Genomic DNA, 12454 nt, shown 5'->3' with positions numbered 1-12454 from the left:
TATGTTCTAGCAACTGGGATATTATGGAAACATCTGTTCCTGACATTGTTCAACTATTTAACCAAAGAAAAGAACAGGCCTCAAAAGAATTCTCATTAGTTTAAAAATAAATAAATACAAGAACAAGGGTTTGTAATTAATTAGTTTGTAGGGTCCATTATGCATGATCCAAAAGTCAGAGTCCAATAATCCAAAACTTACATATACAAAATTAGGAAGGAATATGCATTTTTCTTGGAAGATCATCTGTGGCTTCAATCTAATTCTCCTGTAATCCAAAAAAGATTAAGAACAACTGAAACTAATTTCTTTCTGAGCTATTTTGATCACCATCAAAACTGAAGGGATAAGACTCATTTGAGTTATTTGTTCTTCTAACACTTTAGTAAATAATTTTAAACAAGCAATTACATGAAACAAAACCAAGTTTTTGACCTAGAATAGACTCAAGATGATGAGTGAGGTGTGTTTCACATTCAGTAAAAGTATAGTTAGTAGTAGTAGAGTAGAAGGAGAGAAGAGCCCAAGTTAACAAAAAAAATTTTAAAATGATACCAATCGTCACGAACTACAGCAATTCTATCTCAAACAAGAACGACACTGTTTATGATCAGGGGAAGCATTTATAAAGGTAGCTTGTGTATAAGAACATAACACTTGGACAATTAAAAGTTTCTCCTCTTTGGATGAAATCTACATAAGGCTTTAGAGATGACCAACAGTTACTCTTGCAGGTGTTCTAACAACTGCTGGCTTTTGATGATCCTTTAGTAGGAAACCACAACTGAATCCAAGTCAGATTGTTTTTAAGAGTAGACTTGATTCAAACTTGACCCTCGTTTTGTATTATTTGGATCACTGCAAAAACATCTAAGGATCAGAGCAAATGCCTGGCAGAGGTGAAAGGTGTCAAGATGTTTTGAATTTGATGCAATTTATTTTAAAGGTCCTTGAAAGTTCACGTGCAGAAGGTCTGGCAGTGTCTTTGGTAAACTTTAGTGCTGCCGTATTTCTGAAGCAGCTCTTGGGCCTGTTGCTGCATTTCCTGGGTCACGCTGCCAGGACACTGGGACCCGATGTGAAGCAGGACCAGGCAGCACTCCAGCACATCTGGGAAGGGCCAGGTCTGAAAGATGAGAGTGAAACAAGGAAGCATTTGCGAAAGAGCCACAAACACCTGCATAGAAGGCACCAGTAACTCAAAGTCTCAACTGACACTTCTCAGGCACAGCTGAGCCATTTCTCTCACGATGTTTTGTGAGAGAAGACAGGCAATGCCTTGTTCTTCATCAGTTACTCTAAGGAGAGATGATACTCAAAACTGGAATGTTTACTGGGACGTCCTTCTCCAACGAATACAATCTTCCAGAACTCTACTCCAATTATTTAAAAAGGGATGTTTCTATTACTACCAGGGCCACATCCACATACACTTATCCATCTGTAAGCTATCAAATATATGACACTAATTTTACTTTACCTCCCAGTTACAAAATTTGTTAGGTTTCTCTGAAGACTGAGGTATAAAATTGCTTGTGTTGTCAACAATTCTACTCTCACAAAACATTTTAGCTAACCAAAGGCAACTAGATCCTAACTTTTAAGCACATTCAAATGTGTAGAGATTTCAGAAACTGAAAAGTAGATGATCTTAAAGAATTTGGTATAGTCAATTGATATTACAAAAAGTAATGTTTTACCAAATGAACTGCTATAAATCTTACCTTAACACTCTCAGGAAACTTAGCTATTCTCTCATTTGCCTCCGTAAGCCTTTTGGTTAATTCAGGTAGAGAAAGTGGCTCATTTTTCTCTTCTTTACTGGTAAATAATAATAAAAAGTATAAGTCATATTTGTCTTGCCCTGGGTAACTTTTATTTCAATTGCCTATAAATAAAATTCCCTTATCACCTGGGTCTTTATCTCCCATCTTTAAGAAAAGTTTAAGAGAAGGCAATTTAATATGTGACATAAAGTTTTCAAAATGCAATATTATTCCTTATCATATTCCAAATCCCCACTCCTTAGACACACAGCTCCAATGAAATACAGGACTCTTGGGGGATTCAATCTGCAGCCAAGAGCAGAGGGCCTAGCTTCATTTGGGGAATAGGCAGAGCCAGGCTCTTACTCATGGGGTGTATGGACGCACATTTTTCCTGGAAGAGTGTGTTAGTTAAGCTTCTCAAAGGGGGCCCTGTGATCTACAGGTTAAGAGCTACTGGGTTAGAGAACTTTTCAGTGTTTTTCTTGTTATTAAAACCAAACCTAAAGCTGCTTAGAGTGTTGTAGTTTATTGGAGAAGTAATTCAGAATTCTGAATCAAGATTTCAGTGGGAGTATTTTTAGAGCAATTAACATAGGGACGTCAAAGCTTCTTAATTTTAATTTGTAAAGTTAGTAACAGCTTTAAGTTGGTCAGTATTGTAATTGCTATGTTTTTAGACCCTGTGCTGGGGGGCATAAGGTAAAAGGCACTCATCAGAATAACGAATCAATAACTTGATCACTGCAAACACCCATAGCAAAGTGCCTTATAATAATGCAAGCTCTACAGTGCCTGGTGATGGGCTCCTGTCATCCATCTGGTCCCCCTTTTCAACTGAAGTGATTAGGATGCTACAGCATCCGATCATTTGATTTCTCAGTTTGTGAGCAGTTCTGTGCACTACCCTCTTTGTGTATTTTTTTGTGATAGTACAGAACTAAACAATGGTTTTCATTAGTGATGCAATACATCTCATTTTACTGATTAATTTTTTGGGGGAACCTACTTAATGCACAAAAGTAGTATTTTACTGTACTATTGTTATTAATAATTTTGTGATTTCATTTAATTCTTAAGAAGGTAGGAGTTGGTACTCCCATTTATAGACAAGGGACCTAAAGCGCAGAGACATTGAGACTCTTGCCTGAGGTCACAGCAGGGCCAGGACTAGAACCCACGTTTGGCTCCAAAGCCTGTGTGCTCACCACTAAATCATGTTGCTTCCACGTGTCCTGACCTATCTCGTCATGTATTGAGTGTGCTGTGACTGTGAGAACCCAGGAGGGTATTTTTAATTCCATCGTGCATTGACTCAGTACTTACCCCAGGCTCTGAGGACTAGAGAGGGGCTGTTCGGCTTCCTGTTCAGGGTCATTTTTATCAGGACCATTCGCTGTGGGTTTGCAGAATTGACTCTTCTGGTGTCGGCGGATCATTTCTGCCAAGGTCTCCTGAACTTCAGCAACAGTTCTCTGTGAGTTTTGGAAACTGGCGTGCTTTTCTGAAAAAAGCTCCTTACAAGTGTTCAGCATTCGCTTACTTTCCTCTGTGAGTCTCATGTCTAGTTCTGGAGGCTTGCTTGGCTCTGGCTGAGGAGCTTGGGTGTCAGTTTCTTCAGAGCCGGCATCATCCAACTGCTGGCTTTGTTCAACAGAGGTTGTCCTTCTATGAGCAGCCCTTACCCAGACACTAGATTCAGGGCAGGGCCTGGAGAGAGACCACCAGAATTCATACAGATGCCCATAGATAAAAAAGGCCTCCAAACTTTTGAAAGCTGGTGTGGCAGAGGACTGAGGGTCACCCAGCTTGTCTCTTAGGTGATCACAGCCTAGGAAAAGAAGGAAAGGACTTGGGGTTGTGCATTTCTCTGTCTGCCAGAAATCTGGCCTCCTACCTGCATGTTTCCTATCGCTAAGAGACTCCAAGAAAAGACAGCAGTGATCTATGGGACCATATACCTCCCACAAAAAGCCAACCAAAGCTAAACATTTGGGGGAACCTACTTAATGCACAAAAGTAGTATTTTAGGACAATGTTCTTGTTGCTACAGGCTAGTCGGTCATGATATAAAATGTATTCAACCTGTCTGACTGATGGCTCTGGGGATCCTATTGTGTCTGTGAAAAAAATCACAGTGATATAGTTTAGTGACTATGCAATTCAAGTATGTCTATCTGTTGTTTTTTTTAATCCTCACCCAAGGATGTGTTACTGATTTTAGAGAGGGGGCGGGGCAGGAGAGAGAAACATCCATGTGAGAGAGAAACATTCATCAGTTGCCTCCCGTACATGCCCTGACTGGGGATCGAACCCACACCTAGGTATGTGCCCTGACTAGGAATGGAAGCTGCAACCTTTTTGGTGTGTGAGACGACACTCCAACAGAGCCACCCAGCCAGAGCAAGAAGTGCCTATCTTTTGTGCTTCTCCAGTCTTACTAATTTATGAGTACAAGGCTACTTCTCTTGCTCTTAAACTGTGTAGAAAATAAGTACGAGGCATGAGGTAGGCCCAGGTAAAGGGCTCAGACATTCTGGCTATTCTCTTAGGAGCCTAGGTAAGAGAGCTCAAACTTTCTACTAAATGACATCACTAGCCAATAACCATCCCAGAGCCGTCTGTCAGTGGTGTGCGTGGGGTCGTTTACCCTCAGGAAGAAAGGCCGAGTGCACTTCCTGCATGACGGTGAAGTTCCCCGAGTCGTAGCTCCGAACCACAGCCCGAAGCAGAGCTTCCACAGCCTTGTCCCAGGAGGCCACCTGCTGGCTCAGCACTGCCAAAGTCAGGTCATGGCAAATGTGAAGCAGGAGCTGAAGGGAGAGGCCAGAGTCTGTTAAACATCCTCCCACAGAAAGCACTAGGGACACCACACTGTTCCTATTAACGGCACTTGGACACAAGTACACACAGTCTACATTTAAGAAAGGTCCTCCTGCCACCATTCATTTCTGCTTCCCTACCTGAAGCTTTCATATCTAGTTACACAACAACGTATGCTGTCTGAGTTAAATCTGCTCATGTTAAGAAAATGCCTTCACATTTGTGTTTAATTAAAACAAAAAGTGAATTTCTGGAACTAAAATCTAATTAAAAACAACTACAAGCAAATCTGAACTATAAGAAAATCATCAATTTTAAGTGAACAATTTGATGAGTTTGGATAAATATATACATATCTATATAGATATACGTGCTGTAACTACACAGAAATCAAAACAGGATGTTTTCATCATTGGAAAATATTTCCATGTGCCCTTTGCAGCCAGTTCGCTCTCCCCAGCCCCTGGCAACCATTGATCTGGTTTTTGCCACTAGTTTTGCCTTTTCTAGAATTCATGTAAATGGAACTGTGGAGAATGTAGTCTTTTGTGTCTTGGTTCTTTCACATAATGCTTTTGCGCTTCACTGATATTGTCTGTGTATCAGCAGCCTGTTCCTTTTTACTGCTGCATAGTACAGTACTCCTCTGTATGGAGGTGCACAGCTGGCACATCCATTCACCAGCTGACGGGCATTTGGGCGGTTTTCGTTTTTGGCTGTTGTGACTAAGCTGTAGTCATTTGTGCACAAGGCTGTGTGGACACCGGTTTTGTTTTTTTTAATGAAGTATCTAGGCAGTGGATTGCAGGGTCACTGGGCACGTGAATGTTTATAAGAAACTGCCACACCGTTTTCCAAAGTGTTATATCATTTGAGGAAGTCTTGTTCATCAGTAATATAATAATGTCCCCTCATTTTCAAAAGAGAAATAGGTACATTGAGATATATATTCATAGGACGGGTAGAATAGTTATAATGAATCAATTTGATCTCTGGATAGATTTTACAAACAATGGTCATTGCAACAAGCAACGAATAAAATGATGCATATGGTCTGACATAGGGGCTGTGTTCGGTGCCCAGGAATGGGACTGAGGAATAGAACACAAGGGATTTCAACTGGATTGTATTTCCTTTACCAAAAAACAAGAAAATACAAAACAACCCCCAAAATACTATGAAACAAAAATGACAAATGTGAACATTTGTTAACTCTGGTTGAACATTTTCTCTGCTTTCCTATATATTTAGACTTCTTTTTTCCTTTTAAAAGGGAATGCCAATAAATGGTGACAGAAGATTTGACTTTGGGTGGTGGGCACACAGTGCAATATACAGATATTGTAACATAGAAACCTACACCTGAAACCTCTATGTTCATGTTGACCAATGTCACCCCCATAAATTTAAAAAAAAAGGGAATGCCGATATAAATCTAACTTCAAAGCTAAAGGGCTTTAGTTAGTCTGGAGGGATCTTTCCAGGTTGCCTGGGCCTGCCTTGGTCTTTTCTGAAACGCAAACTGGCATCGACTCGTTTCCTTACTATACTAGGCATCGATGAAGGAGAATCCCTACAACTGAGTGATGAATATGAGAAGCTCATGCAGACAGGTACCTGTTTGAAGGGAGTGTTATTTGTAGCAGATGGGTACTTGATTGTCTGCAGCTGCTGCAGCGCTGCCTGGAACTGCTCGGGGGTGTCCAGGCTGAAGGTGCTCTTCCATACTGCGGTCACCCTCTCCGGGAGGGGCCCTGCGATGCCAGTGGACCAAGTGTTGTAAGATGAGGAAGCGCTTTCGCCCTCTGACAGCTGCCTTTCCTCCCGGTGCTTAGAGAGCAGCTCATGAAGGCAAAACACCAGTCTCTGACCCTGGAACCCAACAAAGGAGAGGAACTGTTATGCAGGCAAAGTGCTTGACTAGACAGCCTCCCTGTTCTCAGTGTCCCCTTCATGGCTGCCTGCCCAATGTGAGTTGTACCCGAGGGGAGAGTGATCTAGCAGACAGCTTTTCCAGATATCCTTCGGAGGAATTCCTTCCATAGCTCTTGGAGCCCAAACAACCATTTTTATAACATGAAACCCCAACTCCAGCCCTGCCCACTGCAATTTAAGACACACAGATCAGCCAATATTTGTGCCCCTGTCTGAGAAAAGATGGTCTGGGCTCACCCAGTTCTTTCCCTTGCCCAGACCTGAGACAAGGGGAGTACAGAGAAAAGCCTAATGGGCAGAAGGTGCGGGAGCAGACAAACTGTAGATCTGAGCTGGAGCAGTGGGGTAGGGGCCATGTCCAAACAGGTTTAACAGAGTCGCTGGAAGAGAACAGAAAGCCAGAGAAGGGCCTGGGAAACCTTGATGTTTGCTGGTTTTTAGTTGCCGTGAGATTCCTTGTATGCCCCATAAACACTACTTCCTCAGTGACGCGTGGGAAGGTCTCTGTGCCGCTGTCAGAATACCATATCAGAACAACAAGCAGCATAAACTCACAGGTGCTGTTGAGGAGGACAAAGATGATGCTAAATGACCATTCTGAAAACGTTTTGTTGTGAATAAATTAAAATTTCTCTAGATTTGGTCATTTTGTGAATACTATACCAAGGGACACTATCTTTGAGGATGTATGTACTACTTTTGCCTCCTTTTTATTTTGCAATTCTTGGAAAGCTATGTCCTTACCTAGCATTTGTCTTGGGCTTTGGATATCCAGCTAGGAGTTATTTTAAGGCTTGGTTACTCTTAGGAATTATTTTAAGGCTTGGTTACTCTACAAGGGAAAGAGGAACTGAAAAAGTTCATGTTAGTATCTGACAAAGCAAAGTCATCTAACACGGACCAAATGTTTATATATTTTGGAAACTAGGTGAGAGTGCTGCCTTTAAAGTCATCTCCGTTTTTTGTTTTTTTAAAAAATATATTTTACTGATTTTTTACAGAGAGGAAGGGAGAGAGATAGAGTTAGAAACATCGATCAGCTGCCTCCTGCACACCTCCCACTGGGGATGTGCCCGCAACCCAGGTACATGCCCTTGACCGGAATCGAACCTGGGACCTTTCAGTCTGCAGGCCGATGCTCTATCCACTGAGCCAAACCGGTTTCTGCTCATCCCAGTTTTGATGTGTCAAAAAAAGGCAGAGGGAAAACACACACACACACACACACACACACACGGCAGTGGAAGTCAGTCATCTTTAACCACATGGGCACAAAACATTTACCCAAAGGTTTCAGTCTCACAGTTTCTTATGGCATATAGCTGAAGAGGGTGCCACAGGCAGAGCACCATCATTTCTGTTGGAGCCAATCCCTCTTCCTCTTCCGAGACCCCCCTCTTCACTGATGTGCTGATGATGTCAACAAACAACCACTAGGGCTGCCAGCCAGGCAGGGGCTCAGCTGACTAGTCTATTTGTGGATGTTGTACACAAACTGATACGCAATGGGAATTACTGTGAATGACCACGTTATCTCCTACTTTGCATATGGCAACTGACAGGCCAGGGTGTGTCAGTGGGATGGTATGTCCAGGACACCTGCCAAATTAGTACAGCTTGTGTAACTGGGTTGTTCACCCGGAGTTTGATGAGAAAAGGATTTGGGGCCCTTTCTCCTTAAGTATCAGAAGATGCAATAACAGACTGACCTTCAGACTTTCATGGAGCTGCAGGGCTTCCTGGGCTCCCACCCAGTTCCTGGCCAGAAGCAGCTCTTGGGCACATCTGAGAGCCAGGGAAGCAGACAACTCATCCTCTCCCACGATGGAAGCCAACTCCGCGGCCGTTTTAAGCGATGCTGCGTCCCCCTTTTTGGCCAAAACTTTGGCTGCATCATAAGCGGAAGCGGCCCCTAAATAGCTATAACACAAAACAAAACGCAAAGTGTCATAAACAGATCTCCTATTCCTCTCAGAGGGTCAAATCATTTCTGTGGGCTTTTCCTTGCCCCTGTGCCTTCCTGTGGTCCTAGGGAGCCACTGTCGCTGGCTCTCAGCCGAGTCCAGCCAGCACAGGAGATACAGCATTATATGGGTCAAGGACATAAAAGAATCTCAATACTTGCTGAATTGAACCCAAGCAAAGGAGTCATTCTCTCCCATTTTTCTTATTTGATGGTGCAAGATGTCCCTAAAAGAGATTTCTTACTGCTACTGGGGTTTCTTGAATAGTTATGGTGATATACATACCTACCAAGGAGGTAGATCTTGACGCGTCTTACCAAGCTGGGTTAATACACATATGCTTTTTTGTTTTCTAGACACTTGACCCCCACCTCTAAGCTGATCACTCTCAGTCTGCTCTTCTAGGTCTGGTGCACTCCTGTCTCCCCCAGACTTACCATTTAGCAGCTACAGCATAATGACCGTCTTTTTCAAGGATGGCTCCCCAGCTGAGGTACAGGTCCTTCAGGATCGGGTCCTCAGGGCGCAGTCGGGCCTTGGCAACTGCAATAGCCTCCCTAGAGGCAAGAACAGATAATTAGCCAATCTGAAAAGAAAAGGCTTCTCGGTGAGGGGCCCCTAGGAGGGGCTGCAAGATAGGACAAACCATCCTCTTTGTGGAGTTCCTACTTCTTATAAAAAACGAAGTTCCTGCATACACAGGAAGCTAAAACCACATGCTGCGCTCAGTTCTTCTCCCAGGTCAGCAGATTCCTGGGGTCCCCAAGGCCCTTTCGGGTGGATGGTCTGCCTGTGGAGTGGCCTTACTCTCTGTCTCACTGCTTGCTTCACTAACAAACTCACTTTTATTCTAAACTCTAAAAAACAAACAAAACTCCACCTGTTTTAATAATGATGCTTAGAGGTTATTTGCCTTTTCTCGCTGTGTTGACATTTGCACTGATTGTGCAAGAGCAATGGAGAATAACTGCTGGCATCTGAGCAAGAATCAAGGTAGTAACCCTTGTGGTTTAAAAAGAGAAAGGTCCATGTTCTTGATGAAGCAGGAAAATGAGTTAGAAGAGATGAAACAACTGGAACTTAAGGGGAAGGAAGAAGCTGTCCAGAGAAAGAGCTCCAGAACTTCCCTTAGGGATCCTATTGAGTCTTTGGCTAAACCCAAAGCCATGCATGTGTGGGAACCTCAAGGCAGGACAAAGAACAGTCAGGGAATAAATCCCTGAGCTTACTCAGGGCTTGGGGACTTTTGAGTTTTGACCAGCCAGACATGAAAGTTCTGATTTATTGAACATATGAGGCATTCAGTAAAGACACCAGAAGGTAGGAGGACAAACTAATTCCAGAGTATGGATTTCTTTAACCTGTCCTAAGAAAAGCTTCAAAACAAGCCATGAAAAGATTAAGCTGATCCGCAAGCAACTTTACTGCTTGCCAAAACAGAGTTCAACACTCTAAAGCAGTGATGGCGAACCTTTTGAGCTCGGCGTGTCAGCATTTTGAAAAGCCCTAACTTAACTCTGATGCCGTGTCACATATAGAAATTTTTTGATATCTGCAACCATAGTAAAACAAAGACTTATATTTTTGATGTTTATTTTATATATTTAAATGCCATTTAACAAAGAAAAATCAACCAAAAAAATGAGTTCGCATGTCACCTCTGACACACGTGTCATAGGTTCGCCATCACTGCTCTAAAGGAAGAAAAACAAAGAGGATAAACAGACGTCTCACCAAAGCCATCATATCAAATGGCTAAAAGTCAGTGATGGAGAAAGTATTGAAAATAGAGAAAAAATACATAGTTCCTATATAACAAAGATAAGGGGAGGATGAAGAGGGCAAAATGGGTCAAATATATGGTAATGCAAGAAACTTGAGTACATAATGGATGTGGTATTTGAAGTTGTATAGTTGAAATTTATATAATGTTTTTTATCAGTTACCTCAGTAAATAAAAAAAAAGAATAAATGCAGAAGAGTCATGTCAAAAACAATGCAAGCCAAGAGAAAGACAACTTTTGAAGTACTGAAAGACAGAAGCAGTGGATGGAATCTGTCACCAGCAGAACCACACGACAGAAAAAAGGTGAAGTTCTTTAGGTGAAGAAGGAATTGACAGCAACTGGAAACTCAGATCTACATAAAAGGATGAAAAGTGCTGGAAATAAGTATGTGGGTAAATGTAAACAAATGTTTAAAAATGATTAAAAAACATTTCAACAGCAGAAAGAGTAGGAGGAAGGAAAGAAATATGGTACTTGTAAGAAGTGGTATATTATTTAAAGGTAAACTATCATAAATCAAAAATGCTCATCCTAAACCCTTGGGTAATCATTAAAAAACAACAAAGGAATCCTATTAATAAAAGCCTATGTGGCAGTGACGCCCTCACGCCATAATAAGCGATCACCAGGCAGCTGCGTGCTCAGTGGGTGTGTGCGGGTGGGCGGGGGCTTGATGCTGTGTGCACTGTGTGGAGGCAGGTCCTATGGCTCCGCGTGGCGAGGCCAGGTGTCCCGCGGCTCCAGCCTACCTCTTTGGGGCAATCCATCGAGGAGCCCCAGGTGGGTGGGCGGGGCCTACCTCTTTGGGGCGATTGATCATGAGGCTCCCACATTGTGAGAGGGTGCAGGCCAGGCTGGGGGACCCACCCCTCCCGATAGTGCACAAATTTCGTGCACCGGGGCTCTAGAATAACTAATAAGCCAGTATCCTATATAATAAAAGCCTAATATGCTAAGTGTCTGGTCATCCATTCAACCAATGAAAGTGTAATGTGCTAATGATATACTAAGGCTGCTCAACTGTTCGCTATGACATGCACTGACCACCAGGGGGCAGATGCTCTGACTGGTAGGTTAGCCTGCTGCTGGGGTCCAGCTGAGCAGGACTTAGTGAGACAGGCCGGACATGCCCTGGGGCCCTCCCACGGTCCCTACCCAGCTGGCCAACCTCCCGCGTCCCTCCACAGCCATGATCATGCACTGGTAGGGTCCCTTGGCCTGGCCTGTGCCCTCTCACAATCTGCGACCCCTCAGGGGATGTTGAAGAGCCGGTTTCGGCCCGATCCCACAGGCCAGGCCGAGGGACCCCCCCACCCCACTGGTGCACGAATTCATGCACCGGGCCCCTAGTTAGGGATAAAAACAAACAATATTCAGTTGATTAAAAAAAAAAAAAAAAAAAAGCAGGAGAAAATGAAGAAATAACAGACAGCACAAATAGCAAGATGGTAGATTTAAATCAATCATACCAATACTTATATTAAATGTAAATGGCTAAACATTCCAATTTAAGGAAGAGACTATCTGACTTGATAAAAAAACAAGATCCAACTATATGCTGTCTATAAGAAAGATTTTGCTCTTTTTGTTCGCTGGCACTTATATATGTAGTCTTGTGCCCCATTATGATGTTTTAGTCAATGATGGACTGGATATATGATGGTGGTCCCATAAGGACTATAATTGCCTAGTGACACTATAGCCATTATAGTCACAGTGCAATGCATTACTCACGATTGTGGTGATGCTGGTGTAAACAAACCTGCACTGCCAGTTGTTTAAAGTATAGCACATACAATCACGTGCAGTACCTAATACTTGATAATGATAACAAATGGCTGTTACTGGTTTATGTATTTACTGTACTTCTTATTACTTTAGTGTACTCTTTCTACTTATAAAAAAGTGCTTACCTTGTCTCTTGATTACACTATTTTCTGTGCTTGTGCTTGATTTAATCTCATGTTTTGTATAGTAATGTGCTATACAGGTTTGTAGCCTAGGCTATACCATATAGCCTAGTAGATGTGTAGTAGGCTATACCATCTAGGTTTGTGTACATGAACTTGATGTTCACAAAAATGATGAAATTGCCTAATGAGCATGAATGTCTCCCCTGTTGTTAAGCAGCATGACCTGGACAGGAAAGATTTATACCAATCTCAGGAAACTGGTTACT

The 12454-nt window shown here is 42.6% G+C and overlaps 1 protein-coding gene across 5 annotated transcripts in view; it reads right to left on the bottom strand.

The window, feature by feature from the left end:
• Nucleotides 1–603: 603 nt before the first annotated feature.
• Nucleotides 604–12454, bottom strand: part of GEMIN5 (gem nuclear organelle associated protein 5) — a 38957-nt gene continuing 27106 nt past the window's right edge. For 4 of the 5 annotated variants that reach the window (XM_070414529.1, XM_070414530.1, XM_070414531.1 and 1 more), the window contains exons 22-28: nucleotides 8926–9045; nucleotides 8234–8444; nucleotides 6207–6461; nucleotides 4417–4579; nucleotides 3093–3597; nucleotides 1725–1821; nucleotides 604–1126 (exon numbers count right to left, since the gene is read on the bottom strand). In XM_070414529.1, the coding sequence (XP_070270630.1) occupies nucleotides 959–1126; nucleotides 1725–1821; nucleotides 3093–3597; nucleotides 4417–4579; nucleotides 6207–6461; nucleotides 8234–8444; nucleotides 8926–9045 (1519 nt within the window). In that variant the 3' untranslated portion in view covers nucleotides 604–958. The remainder of the gene's footprint in view (nucleotides 1127–1724; nucleotides 1822–3092; nucleotides 3598–4416; nucleotides 4580–6206; nucleotides 6462–8233; nucleotides 8445–8925; nucleotides 9046–12454) is intronic. The other variant, XM_070414532.1, reaches the window with a different exon arrangement.

Source organism: Myotis yumanensis, unplaced genomic scaffold (assembly GCF_028538775.1).
Source record: "Myotis yumanensis isolate MYYU_CA2020_CCGP unplaced genomic scaffold, mMyoYum1.0.hap1 SCAF_5, whole genome shotgun sequence".
NCBI lineage: Eukaryota > Metazoa > Chordata > Mammalia > Chiroptera > Vespertilionidae > Myotis > Myotis yumanensis.
Note: the sequence above shows the minus strand (reverse complement) of the source record. Positions and strands in the feature narration are given on the sequence as shown.